The sequence below is a fragment of the Grus americana genome, chromosome 1 (genome assembly GCF_028858705.1).
Source record: "Grus americana isolate bGruAme1 chromosome 1, bGruAme1.mat, whole genome shotgun sequence".
Classification (NCBI taxonomy): domain Eukaryota; kingdom Metazoa; phylum Chordata; class Aves; order Gruiformes; family Gruidae; genus Grus; species Grus americana.
The window spans coordinates 147,206,334-147,224,067 of NC_072852.1; the positions used below are offsets into that span (position 1 = coordinate 147,206,334).

The following is a 17,734-nucleotide window of genomic DNA, read 5'->3' on the forward strand; positions in this document are numbered from 1 at the left end:
CAGGAAAGGCAAAGCAAACCTGTATTTGCCTTGAAATGGTGTAAGTACATAATTACCTATATACAAGGCATTAAAATTCACATCGAAAAAAAGCAGCCACTAAAGTGGCATTTGGACCTATTTTTGGATATTTATGCAGCGAAGAAAAAGCCCTAAGGAATAAAAGTGCAGCAGTGGTTTCCAGTGGTTGCAATAGTGTAAGGATATAAATAAAGCCTGTAGAAAAAGGTAATAATATCTGTTGGAGTTCAACAAATGCAGCTGAAAAAAATTATTTTCAGGAATATGGTGTCTGCTCTCAGATCTGAGGCAGGAAGTTCAAGTTAAATACAGTGAACATGAGAACAAGATGCAAAAAAACCAGGAATGCAGAATACTGTCATAACATAGCCGCCTGATGTTACATAAGCAAAATGTAGCCTCTGTGTCCTACATGAGCTAATGTCTTCATCCCTCCCATACTGAAAGTCCCCACTCAACCACACAGGTAAGAAATATCTTTCTCTCCGCAGTCATTTTTGTGATTAACTCAATTCAGTTCAAGACAGGGCTTCGCAATGCAAAGCCTTTGGCTGCAACAACAGGAATACAAGTATATTCTTGTTTCACTTCACTCTTGTTTCTCCCTACTCTTGCACCCTGCATGTCAATTCCTCAGTGGTGAGAGCATATGTCCATATGCATTGTGCTGTGAACCACAATACCACATCAGAGAACAAGTTTAGCTTTTAAGAAGACCAGCTAGAACAAAAAAAAAAAAAAATCAAGGGATAATTCAAAACAAGATATTCATATGTAAGTTATGTTAATGTCATACAGCCTTCTACTAGTTTTGTGCATATCACAGATGAAGCCTGATTTGTAGAGTCTGAGAGAAAGCAGCATATGTGGCCTTGCAATCTGGAGAAACTTCTTCTTGTCCTTTGGTGAGCCTGTAAATTGTTGAAAAGGTCTAGATGGTTTGTTTTCCAGAAGAAGATAGGTAGCTGCTGTGTACAGTCAAAAGTACCCTTCTATGGTATGTCATTTTTATTTGGAGGATAGAAGGAACTTGTCCTCCTTATCTTTAGGCCTAGGCAGACCACAGTGGCAAAATTTGATAGTGTTGTCCAAAGTGTCAATTCAGTCAATCATCCAGGTATGAAGTCACCTGCTACAATGCTTCTGAAATAAGATTAATACTGTACTTTCCATATCACAAATACACTAGAGGTTACCAAAGAGATCAGACACAACTCCATCTATTAACAGTAATGTTCCCTCACCAGAAGCATCAGATAGTTACTGTGGCCTAGATCCATCTCAGAAGGTATCTTATAGATAAAAAAGCACTTCAGTGATTCACGCCTAGGGCTTGAGAAAAGAGCACAATCCTGAATTTTATCTTTGTGCTAAGACACTAAGTTTGTCTCGTGTTTGTACATGGAAGTTTTCAAATCCTGTCAAGGATCTTTTCTTATATCTAAGAAAGATTTTTATCACTGGTTTAATCCCATATAAAAACTTTGCTAGTCACTGCCATGAAAAGAGGAGCGTAAAATCCTATGATGGTGCCCAGTATCAGCAGTCCATACTCGTTGGGTGCCAAAGCTTAGGTACCAAAAAAGTGGGGACTGCAACAGCAGCTTAAATATCTTAGTTTCTCACTGGCAGACCTAGCTACCCTTCCAGATATAAGAGTTGGCAATATATCTAGAAGCTGTGTTCATCCTTATCAGTTTTGAGCAAGATGTCCAAAACAAAGACTACCACCTGTGTAGGCCTTTAAAATTACCTCATTTGGCACAACGGCCCTGCCTAGCTTTGATTTTTTTTTTAATATAAATATATTACATACATTCATATGTATGTATATGTTAAGATCTACTGGTCTTTCTCCAACTCAAGATGTGCAGTTACACCTTTTGAGAATTAGGAATACACTTCTCCAGGGCAGCACCAGGAAGGGGTGGCTCTCAAGTTTTCAACAATTAGCAGAAAGCATGGAACATCTCTGTCGCTAGGATGATATAATACAGCTGGGTTGAGAGCAAGAGAGACAAAATACTCCTTTGTTTTCTACCAAGAGATCTGCTGATCAAAGACATCTATAATTCAGCAAGAAGAGGTGAAAATACAGTCTTGTTTATTTTGCTGGAGAAGTTTTCCACATTGCACTCCAATGTTAATACATCCAAAACAGGTTTGGCAAGGTGTGACCCAGTATGTACACTCACTGCTTAATTTGCTAAGGCTTCGCTCATGCCAGCGCAGAGGTTGGTACCTTGTGGGGTGCTCGTGTCACGCTGACCCAACCAGTACAGAAACTTTTCCAAAGAAATAATAAAGAAAAAAAGATTCTCCAAAAAAGGAGAACAGAGAACACTGCTGAAGATTAACATCTTTTAATTGAGCAGACACTGTTTACATAAAGAGATGACATGGTAACAGCAAAAGATATTCAAGATATGCAAGTTTTTCTAGCCTAAGTGAACTGTATACACACGAAAAGACAGAGTAAGATTTAAATAATATGTAAGAAAGTGTAACATATGGACTAGTGCTCCAAGAACAAATGGCTGATCAGTTATTGCATAGTCAGATGGAATCGCTAGTGTACAGAATTAGCAAAATGCTTCTGCATACCTGTAGAGTCTCTAATTCTTACCAAAATGATTTGTCTTTATAATATTTTTGCTCAAATCAAGGGCTTATAGTCTTTCCAATATACACTGATTACTGTTTGTGCAAAAGACTGTGCTAAGCGCAGTCTCTGATTAACGAAGTGGACTGACAATAATTTGTGATAAATTTAGAACAAGTCTAAGATGCATTTTCTTCATGGTAAGTGAGATCTCCCCACAGGAAAAAAAAAATAAAAATGTTTAGATACCAGAAAAGTATTTTAATTTCTCTCATATTCAGTAGTGTGTGTGTATATATATATATACACACACACACGTCTGTTGTTCCACTACGATGACGTAAAGTACTTCAAAATCATGTTTCCCCTGTTAATTACAAACCATATTAAATAAAAATACTAGACAACCATTTGAATGTGGACTTCATAGTTTCTTAAACCTAGAGCCTACAGTTTATTCTGAAAGCAAATTCTCATACAGAGCAGGTTTATGTGATTTGAATCGCTTGTTTCAAGTCATCTGATGAGCCTATGAACTAGCTACACAGTGAAGGGGAATAAAAAGATTTTTAAGTATAGAGGTATAATGAATCATGCCTATTTATTAGTCATCCTAATGAATACCTGCAAATTACTCTGCAATAAAGTTATTTTAACAAATTGGAGAACACAGACATATGTCAGTTACTGGGACAATTGCACAGTTTACTGTGAAGAAATTCTAGTAATTATTTAAATTGGTGATTAGATATCACATCAGCTGAGATATTTTAGAATTCCTTGAAGTTCCAGTATGGAAATTTACTGTGTATAATTACATTACTGAGAAATATCCATACAGTAAATGAATATGCAGATCTCTTTATTTAGCAACCATAATGCATCTATATTCACTAGCTCATCTGTTTACACTGTTCATGCTGTTTGCAGAAGGCCATTAGCCTTAATTTTCAACTTGTTTTCTAGTAAAAATGTCAAATTTACAAGAAAGGAGTGATGTTGAACTACTAAAAAAAAATAGAAGAATTAAAAGAGAGTGCTTAGCACAAAGAGATTACAGTTCACGACTATGACTCTTAATCACTGTCAATTTGATTTCTCAAAGAAAGTCAGCAAGAAAATACTAAAATCCTTTTAAAATACCATTTTTTATATAATTCTCTCATAAAAATATTTTTGCAAAGTCTTGTGATCGTCTTCAGGATCATTTCTCTCAGAAACACAAGACTGACACTGTCCCTTTTTCATGGAAGGAGGAGACAGTCATCTGTCTACATCTTGAAGAAAAAGTAGATCCTCATCAATTTCTGAAAGGAGTGGTACTTGTAATTAAAGGCAGGTTAGAAATTGTATAAAAATATTTAAGTGATTACCTCTCCTATAAAGACAACCATAACACAATCCAGTTTTTCTTCAGGAGACAGCTTATCAATAAGGGAGTGGAGAGTTTCTGTAAGGTAAGACTTGACTTTTCTTTTCACTGTAGGTATTCCCATTACAATGGAAACTGAAATCAAACAAACCAGAAAGGTACTTTCAGTGATTTCATACACAAGATAGAAAAAAAATACTATCTCACAATAAAGCATTACTTAAGAAATGCAAAGAGTTGAAAGATGTAGATAACAGTAATTAAAAATAGTTTAAAAATATATCACCCATCATCAGGAGCATGATTAACATAATCACCACCACTCAGAGCAAACACAGCAAACAAAAAAAAAAAGTAATCCTAGACATGCCAGACTATTGCATAGGTAATAATCAACAACCATGGCATTAATCAGATAGGGTGCACCAAGACTTAGAGTGATTAAACTCCCTAACTTAGTTTTATTTTCAAATTGGCATAACCATTCTTCACAACTCGAGTATTTAACTTCTCAGAAGTTGTCTTTTAAAATTACACTGCTGAAAAAAACTCTATTACTTCCCTTGCACCTTATTTAGGTTCTTCTAGAAAAACAAGTCCAGGCCATCTGGATTGCCTGGAAATTCCTCACTGAAATCTCTTATCCCTGTTAAAATCACCTCAAATGCAAAGCAATCTGGCCCCAGCTATCATGCTATTAACATCATCTTTCAGCTGGCCATTTGCCTCCTGTGTTCCTTAACTTTCCTGTAGCCTTTCTTCTGCACCCCATCTCATACCCAAGGCTGTCTACCTACTAGGAACACAGCAGACAGCAGCAGGAACACAGTAAAAGGATAAAGCAGACTTCATGAAGTCAGCACCAGCATTCTGAGCCATCTGTGTGAAATGATTTACCACATCAAATATATAAAAATCAAACAACTATTAAAAATGTTGTTTATCCTTCCTTACAGAGCCTGCTTTGCCTAGCAACTACACATTAACAAGCTCTGAATTTTTAAAACAAACACTCAAAAAGCACAGTGACCAGGAAAGGGGAAGATAGGAAAATAATTTTAACTCAGAATTTCCTCCCTCTTTTTAATTAAATAAACCTGATTCCAATTTCTATTTTGTAATTTCAAACTTCTGTTATATATTCCCAGTGGGATATAATACAGGCTTCACTTAAAACAATAAAGGAATATGAGCCTTTTCCTTCCTGAATAACAACATTGAAATAAATGACATTTATAGTCAGAAAAATAACCCTATGGCTTGAGCCTACATATTTGTCACACAGCCATGCCTTCTGTTAAAAGAAGGAGCAAACTTACTGAAGTAATTAAAAAAAAAAAAAAACCAGCTACCAAGAAAACCCAACCCAACCCAAAAAACCCCAGGCCAGGAGTAACTAATGCTTCTTTCAAAAGCAAGGAGGGGGAGAAGAGAAAAAAAGAAAGGTCTAGAGGACAATAACACAGGCCATTGAAGTCAGACGGCACACAGAGAAACAAAGATTCATTGGTGGGGCCTTCAAGCTCAGACACACACATATATGCTTTAAGGTATATCAGCTTGCCTGGGCTTTATGCTATTGATTTTCTATAGCTCCAAGAGCGGGATTCCACGGAGCTATACTAATGATCAATGTTCAGAATTTGTGAGGATTAGAAAAAAAAGAAAAACAAAAAAAGGGAGGATCAACAGTATTGCAGCACAATGCTAATTTTTCCCCCTCCAATGAATGTCCACATTTTATTGATGGAATTATATCTGATTATCCTAGTTCTCCCAACTCTAAGTTATACATTGAAATATATTGTTCCAAAAACCAGAAACATCAACTCTAAAATAATTATATCCATGCACGGTTGCCCCACAAATCTGAAAAGCCAAAGGAATATGTCCATTAGCAGTTCAGAATCTGTCACACTTGAGCTTTGTTCCCTTTTACTTAGTTACAGAAAATTCATCCAAACTAAATGCTTCTTAATGTGTACCTTAACATGGGATGGGGTGTGATTGAGATTATGCAGAAAAGAGCAAAGCTGAAGCCAAACTCTCTTCATCCTGGATTCAGTGCGAATTCTAACAGATATCAATATCGCACAAGTTAAATGAGATGTCCTTCATCTACCAAGTAATGCAGTAAATTATATTACCAAAACGAGAAAGTCCTCCAGATAAAAAATATAAAATAAACATCATATCAGCATACCTCCTGTCCTTCCAAGGCCAACCTGCACAGAAGGTTGAAGGCTTCCTTCATTTTTCAACAAATGAGGCAAATGGTAATAGATATTTGGCACTTGAAGAGATTTTCTACTCGTTAGCTCTTTTAACAATTTCAGCGTCTCATCTGCAAACACACATTAAATCAGTAATGCACAAAACAAACAATATGAAGTTTTATGCAGTGGTAAATAATACAAAATTCCAGGTTTGGTCCTAACTGAAAAACAGAACAACTGCATTTTACTAAGGCACTATATCTTGTGTACAAAGGAAGTCTTTTCTTGTTCTAATTTTTGAAATAAACTATAGCCAAGATTATTTTCCACTCAGTAATCTTGCTACAGGCATAGATAATACTTACCTGATCACACAAGATTTAGTGTTTAATCACAGGAGTAAAGAATGCTCCATTTATTTAGTTGTGGGTTTTTTTCCCAATGAATCAAAGTGGGAGACTTATTTACCTAGATTATGCTTTACTTATGCTTACAGAGCTCATCACCATGTGGTGATGCTACTGCAAATAACTTTTCAAAGCTACAAATACATGTTGGAATACACTGCACATACAGGTACAAAACAAAAATAGCATTAAATATACACTTAAGATTTTGAGTATTTCTGCAATAAAATGAATGATAACATGAATTTAATTTAGTCCATTAGAGTACTTAAAATAATTCTTGCTCTTTCTAGAATGACTGCCTCTCGGGATGTCCAGGTGGCTCTCAGAGTTGCAAATAACAGTTTTTAAATTCCCCTGCTGTGCATGTTGATTTTCTTACAAGTGTGAAAACAACTCTTATTTCAAATGACAAATATGATAGCATACGGACCTTTGAAAACTTATGGGCTTTACAATATCAGGTTAAGTAAAAACCTGTACTCGTGGTTTCTGAGAAAAAACTGAATTGTGTAGAAGTGAGAAAAGCAATGCCATAAATGTCATTCCTCTCAGATTCTGAATGCAGCTTTGACAAAGCTAGAATGGTTTTGTTGTGGGTTTGGTTTGTTTGGGGTTTTGTGGGGTTTTTTTAATATTTATTTTTGGGTGAAAAAAATTCCTAAACACATATCTTGAAAAATGCTTTGTAAATAGATGTCATAAGTAGAGACGCTAATTTTGATAGATTCTAATACAGGTAAATTTTACTTTTCCTGCTAACATTTCCTTTAGTTTCAACTGCAAAAGCTGGACTAAAAATTCTCTCAAAATATGACAGCTGTTTGCATGAATAATGATTTACATAAAACAATCTGGAATTCTTTCCGCTTCAAAGACAGCAAATATTACATACTATTATGCATACATTAAACTTACACTAAGTTCTGACACAAAAAGACTTCATCTGACTTCCTATCGTGGCTCCACATGGGAAAAAAGAGGATGTCCCAGTTGGGATCCAAACATGGTAGAAAATTTAAAATCTGAATCAGTAACTTCAGCTGCATCAGAAGACAATAACTCCCTATGATTATACTGTCTAAGCAAGCTAACTCATTTTTTAAAATAAATGCAGTAATAACTTAATCACAAATCCAGTATCAAACTTATATGACTTCCTCTGTTGTTTGCTTTAAGAGCAAAAACATACAGAAGAGGAAGAGTCACAGACTATGTTAAATGTAACCTTTATCCATACTATTCCTGGAGATCCAGGGAAGTATGGTGATCAAGTTGGATAGTCCATTAGTGTGAGACAGAGCAATTCATCCTTAATATCAGCACTGAGGGCCTGTAATTATAACTCCCCACTCCTTCCCCAAAAAAATAATTCTATGGAAGATAGTAACCCATAGCACAAATGAAAGTAGATAAGAGATTCAAAAAGCTTGATCCAGTTTTTTGATCTGCACAATGTTTGCACTTATATTCCTTATGAGGGCAATACAGTGAAATTTCCGCAACCTACCAAATCAGACATGTCACCAGAAAGCTTATATTTATTGTTATTCATTTTCCATCTAGAATAGTCAGAGTGACTAAAGCAGTGATAGTGTGATTTTTAAAGTTAACTTCAAAACTGGTGAGTAGTGCAAAGGCATTCTCTAATATTGCCACACACAGCTCTTAGTAAACTTGAGCATCTCCCTCCGAAATGGGTAAAAACTTATGGAAGACTTTACCAGTTCAACACTTAATCACCAGTTATTAAAAAGGATGTTATCTGCACATTTTACAAATCATAACCAATACCTTGGATAGCCTGTAAGTTTTTACATCTTCCAGCTGACTTTTAAACATATTTTAATTGCTTCAAGTTCATCCATTCCTTAAACACTGTTTGCTCATCTTTCCTCTCAAGCTCTATTTGAAAAGTGATGTAAATTATTGTCAAAATATATTCAGTATGCTAAATAAGTAACCAGAAATTCCAAACTTTTGGAGGCAGGCATGAATAAGTATTCAGTCCCTAAAGTCATAAGAATGAAGGGTGGGTGGATCATTAAGAATAGAAATTGGAAAAAAAGAAAAAATTCCCCACCAGATATAATGTATTACAGATTCTTTACTCGCACTGCTGAACAGTTTCATTCGGCTTTCTTGGTATTAATTTCTTGCTCTATAGTAATAAGAAGAGATATTAGTAGTGCAGAGTTATAAAATATAGCTCAATCACAGTATGTACCTGAAAAATTATTCATTGCATTCTTACTCCCATTTGTTTCTGCTACTGCACGCCTGAACTGCTCCAAGATAGCATTCAGCTCAGAAGAGCGTTGCAGAGTGCGATGCTCAGCTATACGAAGACGTTCCTTCAAAGCATGAAATTCCCGTTGATATGCAATCAACTTTTCTAGAGAGAAAAAAAGAGGATCCTGGTTATTTTTGGAAACAAACACCTACAGACAGATCCAACAAGGGTCAGGGACTGCTCAGCTATGCAGCACTTGAAATTCAACCAAGAAGGGTACAGCCCAGCACAACCCCACGTAAGTTAGGCACTTTAGCATTTACACAGCATACAGAGGGAAGAGCGAGCTGCACCAGACAGGGATGCAAAGTAGGCATTGAGGGGGGGTATGCCCCTCACTGTAGCCACAGACAAGTGTAACCTTTGAGTTCCCATTACTCAGCACCACAAGGCAATTCTGAATCTTTTCTTGGAACAGATGCCCACAAACCCTTTCTTTGAAGAAGCAGAATAGGAGTGGTGCCTTACAAAAGCACAGGTTACACCTTTCAAAAGCCCCTCTGAACGCTTTGTAAGAATGAGTGGAATTTGACAATATTTCAGACATACCAATTTCAAACTCAGGTTTTAACTTAATGGTATTGTCAGTGCCTCGCAAGAACAAAATTTTGATCAAGATCCTGCTAATGTAGATACACACATGTATTCTTTGAAAGTAGACCAAAAGGGAGAGACAAAAACCAAAATTCATTTGCTGATATGTTGCCTATGCCCTTGCCACCCAACAAAGAATCTGTCTCTGGTTTGTGCATCTTTCCCTCTTCTATTGGTCATTTCCCTGAATCGCCTGTTCACCACCATCACTCTCCTTCAGCCTGTCTACAGATACGGACTGGATTATCTTAAGTGATTTTATACCTTGTAATAAATATTCCAACGACACAGCTGTAATCCATATGCATAACTTTTTTTTTGTCATTTGCCTATCCATTCCTAGCCTTTTAGTATTGCAGTAGTAAGGAAGCAGAAGTTTTGCAAGTAATTTGAATCTCTTCCTGTTGATACATTGCAGTAACACATGAGGTAAAAAAGGAAAGACAGTCAACTTTCCCTTGTTAATAATGCTGCATTTCCTCCAACTTCTTTCAGTTTACATTTATTTCCTTTTTTGTAGTTGGGATGTACTGTTCTGATTATGTCTAGAAAACACAATTAGATAAAACGCCCTCTGTTTTGAAGACAGAAAAATAAAAACATAGTTCACTACCTCTTAAAAACATTTCTCTTGCCAGCTTTATTATCCTTTTTATTTTTTCTTTCCATTAAAACCAAATGGTTATGGCTTTTGTGCCAACAAACCCAGAACACAGATGCTGGCCCACGATAGAGTGCTAGGCACACTACACACTGACGACTGAATCCAGACTGCTATTTGAAACAGGACTTGGTGCTTTAGTCAGCAGTATTGACACAGCCAGGAAAATTTTCTGGAGTTTCTGGCATGAAGGACATTCTTACTTGCCAATGATAACCCAAAGAAATCAAAGATTGCTTGGAACCATGTCTACTAGTTACAGTAAGGTTACAAAACATTTTAACAGCTAAACGAATATAGAATTGTATTAGTGTAGATGCCACACTCAAGTACACAAATGATATCCCATACTGTCCTGGTTTCAGCTGAGATGATAGAGTCAATTTTTCTTTCTAGCAGCTGGTATAGTGCTGTATTTTAGATTTAGTATGAGAATAATGGTGATAACACACTGATGTGTTTAGTTGTTGCTAGGTAGCTGTAGCGCCTACACTAAGTCCAGGACCTTTCAGCTTCTCACCCCCTGCCAGGTGCACCAGAAGCTGGGAGAGCACAGCCAGGACAGCTGGCCCAGACTGGCCAGAGGGATATTCCCTGCCATGTAATATCATGCTCTGAATATAACTGGGGAAGCTGCCGGGAGGCAGGATCGCTGCTCGGAAACAGACTGGGCATCAGATTGTTTTATTTTCCTTTTGCATGCAGTGAGCAATTACATTTGTGCATCACTTGTATCATCATCTGTAGAAGTATTACAAAGTAGTTCAGTTCTGAGGCTCCCAGTGAGCAGTACTGGTATTGCTTTTATGGTACTTGAGACCTCAAAAGCATGAATTCCTTTAAGAAATACTAGTTGATTGGTTCAGAGCAGTCAGCTTCTCTCAACCAGACATATCTGGGTTAAAGAGGCTGCTCTAAAAGACACAAACTCCTGAAATCCATCGTTCAAAAATGTATGACCAATTTTTTTTTGTTAGGTCACAATATTGTTCAGCCAAGTAAAACTAGCAAATGCTAACACTACAAATATAATCATATTTTGACATCCACTTTCTGTGAGTATTTTTCTACTTAGTTACACAAAATGAAGTAAAAATTGTTCTTTGCAAGAACTTAAGTCATTTAAAACATTTACATCTCTAAAACTACCAGAGCTAGCACTTTTCATGTATTTGAAGATTAATATGTAATTTGGCCTTTTGGTACTTTTATGACTGCTTGTACTTTGAAACAAACCAAATTAAATTTAAATTTCTAACAGTTATATCTTTGGCATACTTGCAGTACTTCAAAGCTTTGATAAACTGCTCAGATATTTATTACTTAAAAACAAACAGAAACCCACAACAGCAGCAACATAAAAATTCATCTTATACTGAAAGGCACTTGCAAAGGAGAAAATACTTCTTGGGCTCTTACAGTACCACCAATAGTGGTTACCACCTGTCTCAGACTTTAGAAAAGTAAGTGTCTCTTAAGGCATCAGGAGTTCATAAATTCTCTTAATTTGAATTTTGAGAGTTCTTGACTCCCAAGTACTTGGGAACGACCCCACAAAATTCAATTTAAGGATCTATTTTTATTTAAACTTTGACTTAGCTCAAGTTTGGTATTTGCTTTTTTTACCCCCATCTCCAAAATATGAAATAATTTGAAAGCTAAATCTTTTAATCAAAAAATTAGAACTTTTTGAGAAGAACATGTTACTATATTACACAAAAGTCCCATTTTTATTTTGAATTTCACTTCTTTCCTCACAAGGAAGAAGGAATCAAAATTTGCAAGTGACTATAGAAGTTTCTCCAGAAATTTAAGGCAGTCTTTCTGAAATGTGTATGTATGATGAAAAGCTCAATTAGAGTTGAAACTGGCCATGGCTGTATGTGACAACAAGAAGGGCTTTGTCCAGTACATTAATAGCAAAAGGAGGTCTAAAGAAAACATTGGACCAATATGCGTTGACTATGGTCATTTGACTAATAGGGATGAAGATATTGGAGGTATTCAATGCTTTTTTTTTTTTTTTTTTACCTCAGTCTTTAATAGTACTGATAGACCTTGGGCTGCCCAGTCCCCTGAATCAGAGGACCACGAGTGTGTGAACCGTGACTTTCCATTTGTGTACACTGAAATTGTAAGGGACCAACTGTATCAGCTAATGTTCACAAGTCCATGGGGCCTGATGGGATTCATCCCAGAGTACTGAAGGAGCTAGCAGATGTTATGGCAGGACCCCTCTTGATCATCTATCAAAGGTCTTTGGAGTCTGGGGAGGTGCCCGCTGACTGGAAGCTAGCCCACGTTATTCCAATTTACAAGAAGGGCAAGAGGGAAGACCCAGGGAACTACAGACTTGTTAGTCTAATCTCAGTTCCTGGAAAAATTATGAGAAAAATCATACTGGGTACTCTTGAAAGGCATTTAAAGAACAATGCAATCATCAGGCACAGTCAATACAGGTTCACAAAGGGAAAGTCCTGTTTAACTAATGTGATAATGATTATGATTCTATGATAAGATCAGCTGCCTAGTGGGTGAAGGGAAAGCAGTGGGTGCAGAGGTTTTTTTTATTTTAGTAAAGTTTTTGATACTGTCCCTCACAGCATCTTTCTGGACAAGTTGTCCAACTGTGAGATGAGCAGGTTCATGGTGTGCTGGGTGAAGAACTGGCTGAAAGGCAGAGCTTGAAAGGTTGTAGTGAATGGGGCTACATCTGGCTGGTGACTGTCACCAGCACTGTTCCTCAGGGCTCAGTCCCAGGGCCAGTTCTGTTCAATACCTGTATCCACAAGCTGGATGCAGGACTTGAATGCCGCATTAGCAAGGTTGCTGATGATACCAAACTGGGAGGTGCTGTCAACTGTCAAGGGACAAGAGGCCTTGCAGAGAGATCTAGATAGATTGGAGCATTCATCAATGGCATGAAATTTAACAAGAACAAATGCCGGATTCTGCACCCAGGCCAGAGTAATGCTGGGCACAAGTATAAATGGGGAGAGAAGCAGCTGGAGAGCAGCCCCACAGAAAGGGATCCGGGGGTGCTGGCCAACAGCAGCCTCAATAGGAGTCGGCAGTGTGCTCACTCAAAAGTTGATGTAGTATTTTGAAAATTAAAAATTCAAATCAAACTGTGAAGGTTTGCAAGTATTTGACCAGAGACAGAATCTCAACTATGCATCCAGAGGAGGGCAACAAAGCTGGTGAAAGGCCTGGAAGGCATGTCCTATTAGGAGCGGCTGAGGACTTTGGGCTTGTCTGGAGAGAAGGAGGCTGAGGGCGACCTCATTGCTCTGTACAGCTTCCTGAGGAGGGGAAGTGGAGAGGGAGGTGCTGAGCTCTTCTCCCTGGGATCCAGGGACAGGATGCATGGGAATGGTTCAAAGTTGCACCAGGGGAGGTTCAGACTGGGCATTATAGGAAGCATTTCTTCACCAAGAGGGTGGTCAAACCCTGGCACAGGCTTCCCAGAGAGGTGGTCGATGCCCCAAGTCTGTCAGTGTTTAAAAGGCATTTGGGCAATGTCCTTAATAACATGCTTTAACCTCTGATCAGCCCTCAAGTGGTCAGGCAGTTGGACTAGGTGATTGCTGTAAGTCCCTTTCAAGTGAGATATTCTATTCTATGACAAGATGACTTGTAAGCATTGTATATACAAAAAATTCAATAGTGTAGCCAATATTTTCAAAACACATTTGACCATTTAGTGTTTTATTTTCCAAAGGTTTCTCTAAAACCTAAAGAAAGTGAATTGATTTCTTGTCAAAAAGTATCAAACCACTTTTTTTCATTGCTGTTAGAGTAAAAAGAAAAATACTGAGCCTAAAACCATAACAGAAACAAGCACAGAGATCAGTGGTCACCATCATGAAAAAAAGTCTCTGTTTCTACAATATTATAAATGACTTTTCTTCTTATGTTGAAACCTAGAGTGATTTAAGAAAACAGACGAAGGAATTCAGACAGTAAGACATTGGCCTTATAAAGCTGATGGAAGAACCCCAAACATATCTGTTCTCTGGCAAATAAAACATCCCTCTAACAGCAGCTGTAGCCAATATCAAACACATTTAGTCTCCAACAGTTTCAGCATACAGTCATATTTTTATTTAAGAATAATATACTGGTTTACATTGAAATGAGAAGGTGATACTTTGTCATGCTTTGCTCTGGAAGCTAAAAAGATCAAATAAAAATAACTAGCCCTTATACTTCAAATGAAAATATCTTGTTAAGAAATTACTTGAGAACTGAAAGCATTAATTCTTCAGCATTTTCTCTTAAACTCTAGTAGTTTCAGCAAAACTCCAGAAGCTAAAACCTAAATATTTTATCTGGCTTGATGCTGTGCACTTCTTGGAAAGTTAACACTACATCAACTCGCTCAGAAGTTTGTTTTCTCAACTTTTTTTCCCGTGTTGCAAGATGTTCTTCTAAATATGTAGAACCTAGAATTTAGACAAGCTCACTCAAAAGTTGAAGCAGTATTTTGAAAATTAAAAATTCAGATCAAACGGTGAACGTTTCCAAGTGTTTGACCAGAGACAGACTCTCAGCTCCCAGCCTACTCTTCCTTCTCTGGGTTATTTATGATTCTCCTACTGAACAACTGTTAAAAAAAAAAAATCCTTCCAAAAAGACACCATTAGCCTAAGTTACAAACTCAGTCCGTTCTCCTCTTAGCCACAGTCTTGATTATATAATTTGATTTTTGCTCCAAATTTAGACAGCTCATAAGCAAAGTTTTAGACCAGGTGCCAGTTTCCTAAGCTTAACGTGGAGCTTCTGAACGTCTTTGCATACATCTAGTTCTTAGTTTTGGGCTTTGTACTACTAGAGTAATCTGTTTATGTACTTCAACCCATGATTTTTTAAGAGCAAAGAGCTTTCCCTTGGGATAAAAAAAAAGGGGGATCAAAGCAAAGGAACAAGAAAATATGCTGTAGTTGGAATTTACAAAAGCATTTTGCAGATTATCTCAGCTCAACTAAAATAGCAGTAGTAGTCTGAATTGTAGGTAAATTACCTGCATTGGCAGAATGCTCGCTGTATCATAATTCCAAGTGAAACACATACTGAACAACAAAATGCCAAAAATACCCTGGAAACACAACCAGAGCAATTCTATGGCTACTCAGCTTCAGTGCCATTAAAAAATCATCAACGGCTCTTAGTTTTTTGTTCATGTTACTTTTTAGCAAAGTGAAATTTTTTGATGCCCCAAGCTCATCAGCATTTAAGAGGTATTTGGACAATGCCCTTAATAACATGCTTTAACTTTTGGTCAGCCCTGAAGTGGTCAGACAGTTGGACTAGAGATTGTCGTAGGTCCCTTCCAACTGAAGCAGTCTATTCTATTCTAATATGAAAACTATGTGAGGAAACTACTTTGGGTGCACTTTTAAATTAAGTGGAGTACAGACATCTGCAGAATCAGCAAAATTCTGCTGCCTCTGACTATTTGAAGAAATCAGAAGATTTTATTTACATATCTTAGGCAACAGCAGAAAAGGAACACAGAGGAGCACATATTTAGATGATATGCATACACATCCATCTTTCTTAATGTCGCATCAGGGAAGAGAGGTACAGGCACTACAGAATCAGAGATATTCTGTGGCCCTCTAGAGAGTCCTCTCTCAAGAAATGGGCTAAATAGTGGACAAAGAAAAAGGGCAAGAAACCATCTAAAAAGAGAAATTTGCATTTTTGGCAATCTGCAAAGTTTCTAATTCCATGTAGCCTCCAACAGCCATACTATGATAGCCTGTGACTGCACTGAAACCCCTGCCACTCTCTACAAGAAAAAAAAAAAGATCTGTGGCTGTTGTATAATATGCCCGCCCCCCCCCCTTTTTAGGGGTAGTAGAAGAAAATTGAATTGCATGAAGACCCTTACAAACCCCAAAAATGTTTCAGCAATTCTCAGTTAGTATTGCCATTCTTCCTCAAGAAAAGTCTTTTTTTTTGTCTGCTAAAAGAAGCACCATCTACAACATAAAAAGCAGTATGAAAGCTCTGCAAACTGTTATTTTTCTTATCAATCAAGCAGGTTCACAAATATGTTAAATCACAGGCCATTTCCACAACTGTAAATAGAACATACTGAACTAAGCTGACTGTATTAAAAAAGAAAAAAAAAAGCAGGCTATAATTTACTCAAGAACTCTATGGTGCTATGGCTGGCTGTCTCCAAAGGCAGATGCATCAGACAACAAGATCAGAAAAAGCTTTATGACCTTTCCATATCAACAGCAGGCAGTTGAGTCTTCCTTCAAACCTCAAATCAGCTAAATACCCGAAGTGATGGATCCGCCACACAGAGAAAAAGGTAACCAGACACAGACTTGGCACTCATAAAAGACAGCAAGACAAGTACAGAGGGCTTAGTTTTACCACATTGTAGGCCTGATTTATATTTCCTGCTCTTACCCGAGGTTTTTTTTGAAACCTCTCACCCCATTCGTTCATTAAATAGGAACAGGAAGAATTGGCTGCCATCTGACACACAGACAAATGGCTCTGGTTGGCAACAAAGTATTGCACACAAATATTCAATTAGTAAAAAGGGTAAGAGCAGGAACAGATATCTGATGTGGCAGGAGCCTTCTTCTATCCAAGAGGGGGATATTCAAATAATTATTCAAATCAACAGCGTCTCATTGGTAACAGTACTAAATTCACCAATGTAATAGTCAAGTTTATGGCCCACCTTAGTAGCAACTCTTTCAGTTTTCTTCTTCCAACCCCAGTGTTCCCTCTCCTTAGACCCTCACTCAAAACCAACACAGCCCGCACCTTCTCAAAACAAAGAAAAAAAAGCTTCAGTTGAAGCAAATCGTTCTATAAGTTAAAGGTTCCACAGCAAATGTCTAATTTTTTTGTATACTCTGTTGAAGAGTTATTAAAATGTCATTAAATAAATGTCTGAATCTGTGAGAATACACTGTAGTAAGTGCTAATTCAGGTACTTTTGTGATTTGTTATTCCACAACTCATTTACTGCCATTAAAAAAGGCCCACAGTCCTTATCATCATGCCATAGGTCAGAAACAGTAACAAGCTTCATGTATTTGTTACAGTTGCATCAAGGTTATTGATCAATTTATAGGTTGACACAAAATAGAGGTCTGAATGGACAGAGAGCTGCCACACTGAGTTTTAGATAGTCAGTGGGTGTAGCAAGAGCAGGTTACTCTTCAATGAATAAGGGATTTGTCAACCTGCCAGCCAATTGAATCTAGCATAGCTTTTACAGGAATGCTTCTTGTTTTCAGCTACATAAGGCAGGAAAAAGTAAGTTCTGCACTTCCCCTAAAATCAGTTCAAATGCTTTATATGATCCATGAAATCATGGTATCAAGTACATCAGAATCTGGTAAGTTATGACAGTATCTGCAGTGACCTGCACATTACTCCCACAGAGATGTATGCGACAGATATTTTTTAGACCATGCTTCATCAATAATACTTAAGTACTTACAAGCTATCACATTTGCAGTATTACCTGATCAAATAGTCATCTTTGTCCCTCACGAACAGACATTCTTTTAAATTAAAAGCCTGTTACG

General features: G+C 37.3%; 1 protein-coding gene across 3 annotated transcripts in view; it reads right to left on the minus strand.

Moving 5' to 3' along the window:
• Positions 1–17,734, minus strand: part of MGAT4A (alpha-1,3-mannosyl-glycoprotein 4-beta-N-acetylglucosaminyltransferase A) — a 77,264-nt gene that overhangs the window by 37,022 nt on the left and 22,508 nt on the right. For all 3 annotated transcript variants that reach the window (XM_054818012.1, XM_054818031.1, XM_054818021.1), the window contains 3 exons: positions 8,846–9,013; positions 6,199–6,339; positions 3,997–4,130 (listed from right to left, as the gene is read on the minus strand). In XM_054818012.1, the coding sequence (XP_054673987.1) occupies positions 3,997–4,130; positions 6,199–6,339; positions 8,846–9,013 (443 nt within the window). The remainder of the gene's footprint in view (positions 1–3,996; positions 4,131–6,198; positions 6,340–8,845; positions 9,014–17,734) is intronic.